The sequence below is a fragment of the Musa acuminata genome, chromosome BXJ3-8 (genome assembly GCF_036884655.1).
Source record: "Musa acuminata AAA Group cultivar baxijiao chromosome BXJ3-8, Cavendish_Baxijiao_AAA, whole genome shotgun sequence".
Lineage (NCBI taxonomy): Eukaryota > Viridiplantae > Streptophyta > Magnoliopsida > Zingiberales > Musaceae > Musa > Musa acuminata.
In genome coordinates, this window is record NC_088356.1 from 40567588 (window position 1) to 40574702 (window position 7115).

General features: G+C 39.7%; 1 protein-coding gene across 1 annotated transcript; it reads right to left on the minus strand.

Annotated features, from left to right (window-relative positions):
* Positions 1-6197: 6197 nt before the first annotated feature.
* LOC135644513 (agglutinin alpha chain-like) lies at positions 6198-6868 on the minus strand. The gene is made up of 2 exons (XM_065162150.1): positions 6686-6868; positions 6198-6604 (listed from the first exon to the last, which is right to left on the minus strand). The coding sequence occupies exons 1-2, from the start codon at positions 6818-6820 to the stop codon at positions 6368-6370; spliced, it is 372 nt and encodes a 123-aa protein (XP_065018222.1). The 5' UTR covers positions 6821-6868; the 3' UTR covers positions 6198-6367.
* Positions 6869-7115: the final 247 nt, after the last annotated feature.

Here is a 7115-nt window from a genome sequence, read left to right on the forward strand (position 1 = left end):
ATACATATTAAAAATATTAGAAGGTTAAATTTTATCATATAATATTTAATGAACTTTTAAAATATAATCTTACCAAATAATATTTATGTCAATGTATATTTAAGATCCAATTTTAAGCTATTATTTATCAAATACTCAAGACATTCCAGTAACTATATATTCATTCATAAATATATATTAAAAATATAAATATATTTCCAAAAATAATCACAACACAATCAAACATACATATTATAAACGAGTATTCAGTAAAGAAAGGCGAGAGGACCTATCTCTTAGAGAGGTGTTCATTGGGTGGGAGAAGAAGAAAGAGAGTAGAGAAGAAGGAAAATAGAAAACAAAAGAATCTTAGTACCCCGGAGAGAGAGAGAGAGTACTAAGGACTTGTTGCACATCCTCCTCTAGGGATGGGTTGGAAGTATTTATTGATAGCAGATAAGATTTCCTTAACTATATCTCTCTACTCTGTTGAGGGAAATCTTCCCACCTAATTTGTATAAATAGGAGAGGGACATGTTAATACATTCAAGCTTATTCAGTAATTTCTTTTCTATCTCTTTTCTAATATGGTATCAGAGCATTCTCTCTTGCAGATGTAGGCAGCTCTTTTGAAGCCTTCTGCTGCTCCTCTAGGTGTCGGTGTGGAAGCCGAAAGGACTGGTGTTGACTTTCTTCCTCCACTGCAGTTTCTCCCCATCCTCCTCCCCTTCCGGCCCTTCTTTCCCTTCGCCGGTCACATTCACCACCGTCGCCGACTGTGGCGTCTGTTTCTCTCACAAGAAAAGTAAGAACCGAAGCTCCTGCAGCCTGCAGCAGCCGATGCCAACCTCTCTACCTTGACGCAACTCCGCGACCGCTTCCTAGCCAGCAGTAGCTACTAGCGCACAACCCGAACCACAACGAGATTCCTCGCCATTGGGAAGATCTCCTTCCGCCCAAGTATATTGGGAAGAACATCTTTAGAAGGACTGCTCCCTGCAGATAGAAGACCAGTGATTCCTCTCCCGCCGCCTCCTCCTCTTTCCTGCCCAGCTGGAAAGGGCAGCGCAGCTGCTTACCTCTCCTCCGGTGCCTGCGGGCTTCTTCTTCTGCCTCTCCGACTCTGTTACCCGCTGTCTCTCGGAGCACCTCAGATGGTCCAAACTCGCCGACCGCTCGGCCACCTCCCGACCTCGCAAGAACCTCGCCTACTTTCGCGTTCGCTACACTGCCGTGGTGGCCGCCGTCCTCCATTTGCCCGAACCGCTGCCTCCGTAGCATCAGCCCCCACTAGTCTTCTTTGCCATGGTGGCAGCTTCTTCTGATGTGGCCGCTTCCAGGCTCCCCGCCGCAGTTTCTCTGCCGCAGCAGTCTTCACTACAGCAGCAATCTTCGCTTCTTCAGCAGCTGTAACAACTTCTGCAGCTGCAGCCGCAGTTTTCAGCAGCTTCTGCAGCCGCATCAATCTGTAGCAGCTGAAGTCTTCAACAGTAGTCTTCGCTGCTGCAGCAATCTTCGCTGCAGCAGCAGTCTTCAGCAGCTGTAACAACTTCTGCAGCCGCAGCCACAGCCGCAGGAAGCATCCGTAGTTGCAGCATCAGCAGACGCAGCAGCCGCACCGATCTGCAGCTGCAGCAGAGCAGGTACTCTTCTCACTCATTTCCTCCCCCACTTCCTCCATCTTCCAGCTACTCTTCTCACCGGGGGTAAGCCCATCAATGCTGCCACGTTAACAAGTTATCAAAGGGTGGCAGCTATGGGTCCTAGCGGGCTCAATTTTCTAATCTCTTGTTTTGATACGACTTACTAGGTTACGTTGATGGCTCTTTCAATTGTCCGCCAGCCTTGCTCAACATCGGGGATAATCTAGTCCAATACTTAATCCAGCTCACAAACTATGGCTGCGTCAAGATCGTCTCATTCTCCAAGCTATTCAAGCCTCAGTTGCTGGATCAGTCGCTCCATTGATTTCTGCATGTGTGACTGTTGCTGATATATGGTCTAAACTACAAACAACCTTGCCGAATCATTTGCATACTCGTAAGCTCAGTTTTCTATCCAAGCTAATAGTAACCAAACAAGAGGGAAGTACTATCACTGATTATCTACAAAATATGAAAGTTATCATCAATGACTTGGCTTTGATAGGTCATTCCCTATGTGATGAGGATATCATCATCTATATCCTAAATGGTCTTGGAAACAACTACACTGACTATGAGATATATTTGAAGCGTGCGGACAAAATAATCGGACTGTCTATCATAGCTCAAGTCAGTTATAAGTATAAGAGGAAGAACACTCGGTACCCTTCGCCGAATGCAAACATCGGCATATAGTAGAAACTGGGCTCACACTTCTCCATCAGGCCTCCATGCCTTCAAACTTTTGGATGGCAGCCTTTCAAACTATCGTCTACCTTATTAATAGAATGCCTACGCCAGTCCTACAATACCAATCCCCCTTTGACATACTATTTCATAAACCCTCAAACCTTCATAAACTCAGAGTATTTGGTTGTTTATGTTATCCATGGTTGTATCCCTATGACTTTCACAAGTTAACATCTCGATCTAATCCTTGCGTTTTTATAGGTTACTCTTTTGAACATAATGCTTTGCGCTGCTATAATCTCCACACTCACAAAATTTTTATATCACATCACGTTATTTTTGTTGAGTTTATTTTTCCTTTTCACAACTATACCTCTCCTACCATGCAGACCACCTCATTAACCATTTCTTATTGGGGTATACCTCCGATCCAACCGGACGAACCTCCCATGACATCGTCCAGTCCCTCCTCTCATGATCTACACTATTCTACTCCTCCGGTTCAGCAATTGCTCATTCCTACTGCACTTCTCTCTTCTCTAACTATTGAGGTACTTGGTTTAGGATCACAACCGTTATCTTTACCTTCTTCTCAGCAAAGTGACCCTGACGTACCTCCACCTTACCCGGCCTGTGTTAATGACTCTCAATTGCTTCTTCCAACAACACAGCCTACACAAACCTCCTGGTTTCACTCATCCTCAGTATTGAAGGCATGTCTGCAAACTTCGAAAAGCTATTTATGGACTTCGTTAGGCTCCAAGAGCTTGGTATACTGAACTTGGCTCTTTTCTGACTTCAGTTGACTTTCTCAACTCCAAATATGATTCCTCGTTATTCTTACAATAACACCATAGCGACACAATATATATTCTGGTATATGTGGATGACATTATTGTCATAGGCAACAACCCCACAAAATCCAAGCGTTCATTGAACAGTTGGCAACTCGATTCTCGCTCAAAGATCTACGACCCATGAACTACTTTCTAAGTGTCGAGGCTACATTCACATCTTCCGGTCTCTTTCTATCACAAAGAAAGTATATTCAAGGTTTATTGTCCAAAACAAATATGCTGGATGCAAATGTGGTTACCACTCATCTATGTACTAGTAGCTCTCTCAAATTATTTGATGGAAGTCTTACTACGAAACCCACTCAATACCGACAAGTCGTTGGTTCCCTATAGTACTTAGCTCTCACCTGTCCCGGCATCTTATTTACTGTCAACAAATTATCATAGTTCATGCAGAGCCCGTCTATTATGCACTGGTCTGGAGTCAAACAAATCCTACGATATCTTAAGGGGACCCTCAATCATGGTCTCTTTCTTCGTAACCACTCTCAACTTCAGCTTCATGCCTTTATCGATGTTGATTGGGCAGGCAATTTTGATGATAGAACATCCACATAGGGGTATATTATCTTCCTTGGCACTAATCCAATCAGTTAGAGTTATAAAAAGTAAAAGACAGTTGCACGGTCTAAAACTAAAGCTAAATATTGTGCCAACGCCACTGCCACTACAGAACTCAATTGGGTCACAAATCTGCTCAAGGAACTCAACATCAACACCACTCCTATAATATATTATGATAATGTCAAAGCTACCTATCTGTGCACTAATCCGGTGTTCCACTCCTGCATGAAACATATTGCTATCGACTTCCATTTTAGGCGAGATCAAGTTGTCCGCCGTCAACTACGAGTTTCTCATGTCCATTCGGCTGATCAGTTAGCCGACTCACTCACGAAGCCTCTCGCTCATCAACTTTTTATATTACATCAATCCAAGATTTGTGTCCTTGATATGAGCAACATCTTGTGGGGGCATGATAGCCGATAAGATTTCCTCAACTATATGAGAAAATCTCTCTACTCTATTGAGGAAAATCATCTATTTTGTTGAGGAAAATCCTCCCTCCTAATATGTATAAATAGGAGAGGGAAATATTAATGCATTCAAGCTTCTTCAGTAATATCTTTTCTATCTCTTTTCTAGCATTTATAGGCTATTCATCTATAGTCTACATGTGTTGCATGAGTCCATTCATTCGTCAAGCTCAATTATATGTAACATCCTGGAAATACCGAGAAGTCAAACTTCGCATTTCATGTCTTGTCCACATCAGTCCAAACTGATCTTAATGTGAATATTAACACAAGTTCTTAGCTGGGAGTCTTTTATATATATATATATATATATATATATATATATATATATATATATATATATATATATATAATCATTAAAAAGGGCCTTGCCTTGACTTGCGTCTTCTGGAATCATTTTGAATTTCGAGCTTGTACCTTCTCAACATCCATAATTTTGCACCAATACTTAAGATGATACTTTTTTGTTGTATCATTATTTACATATTTATATTTTATCTTATGTGAAATGTTACATAAAAATATAACTAATACACATCATATAGACTCGTATATGAGTATTAAGCAAATATTTATGAGTGAAATGATTTGAAAAAAAATTAAAATAGTAATATATTGGTTAACTTATATTGAATCATGATAAATTTAAGTTTTTTTTGGTTGAATTGATCTCAATCTCATGAATTTTAATCATCATAACCAACTGAAAACACATTATCGGTTTAAAAATTATCAACAAAAGAACTATATGTCTTAATAAATTTAAGTTGGATTGAATTATTATCAAATTTAATTATAAATATTAATCAATTTGACTTAAACGTACCATTATTCAATTTTCTAACTTAGTATCAGATAGTTATTCTAAATGAGTGAAAATTTTATAAAAAATATATGCAGCTGAATAGATAATATATTATCTTTAATTCATAATTTAATAAACTTACATCTTTGGATTCAATTAATGTTTAATTTTATATATATTACATGATTAATTTGACTCATTAGTAGGTTTCTATATTGTAAATCAAGAGACAACTCTTTACGAGCTTCTATCATTCACAAAAGCTTCATGAGTTTTATCTCCGATACTACTCAAGAAATGAAGTAATTATTTCTCATTTAATTTAAAAATAAAAATAATGTTTCAACGATGCATCATGTCTATCATTTTTCGTGCAAACACACATGCCCATGGTCATGCAAAAGTTTCAGGCACACTTTATCTCGTGCGAGCTTCCTTTTGCTAAAAGGTCGAAGAAGCTTCCTTTTCCCAAGTAAGAGTGGGCCTTGCGCCTATCGATACCCTGTGTCATCTTTATCAATCCCTTTACATCCTCTTGTTTTTTTAGTATTCTTCCCCACCCTTCAAGATACCTTTGCTCGGACACAAGCAAACCATGTCACCTCCTCCGATCTTAGCCAAGTCTTCTCAGTTCCAAAACGAGAGAGAGAGAGAGAAAAGAGGGGAGGAAAGCCTCTAACCATTAGAGATGTGGAATAGTATAAGTAATTTGGAATCGTGGTATGTCATCATCTAAGGAATGGTTGAGATATTTATAAGCTATTCATCTATAGCCTATATGCGTTGCATGAGACCATCCATTGGTCAAGCTCAATTATAAGTGACATCTTGGTAATATCGAGAAGTAAAACTTCGTATTCCGCATCCTGTCCACATTATTCCAAAGCTGGTCTTAATGTGAATATTAACACAAGTCCTAGGAGTCTTAAAAAAACTATATATATGTATATATATATGTATATATGTATGTATATATGTATATATGTATGTATATATGTATATATATATGTATATATGTATATACATATGTATGTATATATGTATATGTATATATATACATATATACATATATACATATATACATACATACATATATACATATATACATATATACATATATACATATATACATATATATATATATATACACGTATATATATGTATATATATGTGACTTTATTTATTTTATTCAAACTGGACCTTTATTTATTTTATTCATGATAACCTCCAACTTTGACTACAAGGAGGAGACGGAGGGAGTACGATGACAGTAACAGTTCATTTCAGTTCATTTATTATGGAGTCCAAGTATCAGCAAGACTCATTTATTGAAGCAGCAGTATCAGTCCAAGGGGTCTAGTTCGGTGCCAGGTAAACTCCGATGGCCTCAATCATTTCGCCCGCACCTCCAAAGAAGCCAATGATCTTACCCGAGACTAGCGGAACGGAGAAAGGTATTCCGCCACTGGAGCCGAAAGGTCCATAGCTGTCCTTGTTGGTCCTCAGCGTCAGGTTCCTCACCAGAGTTAATCCCCACATCGTATCCACAGACCCCTCGACGCCCACAAGATACTCGTCCTCTTGCAGAGAAATCTGAACAACGACACTTTTCTGTCATTGAGGTACAACCAATCGATAATGTTAATTAGGAGGAAGATGACGAAGTGGACGAACCACGTAGGGTTTGAAATCGATGCTGCCGAAGTGCTTGGTCTCCGTCTGATCATTACGGATGAAGGTGATCTCGATGGCGTCGATGGCCTCTACGGCGCCAATCTTGATTTCGGTGATGCGGTCGGCAGCCCCCATGTCCCATTCAGACCCTCCGTTGCCACCCCACAGCCCCACCTTGATCTCTCCCGCCTGCACGCATGCACGACACCATCACGTTATATACTACCATGCATCAAAACCTTGCACAGCAGGAAATGGATCAAGAGAAAGAACCATTTGCATGTAGATATGGATGTGTGTGTGGAAAAGAAGAAGAAGAAGATGACGATGATGATGCACGTCCTTCCTCTGGGACCTATATTACATTGGCGGGACCATAACCATCTTCCTCAAATAAGACGTTAAACGTATAGTGTTACGGTAAGTAACT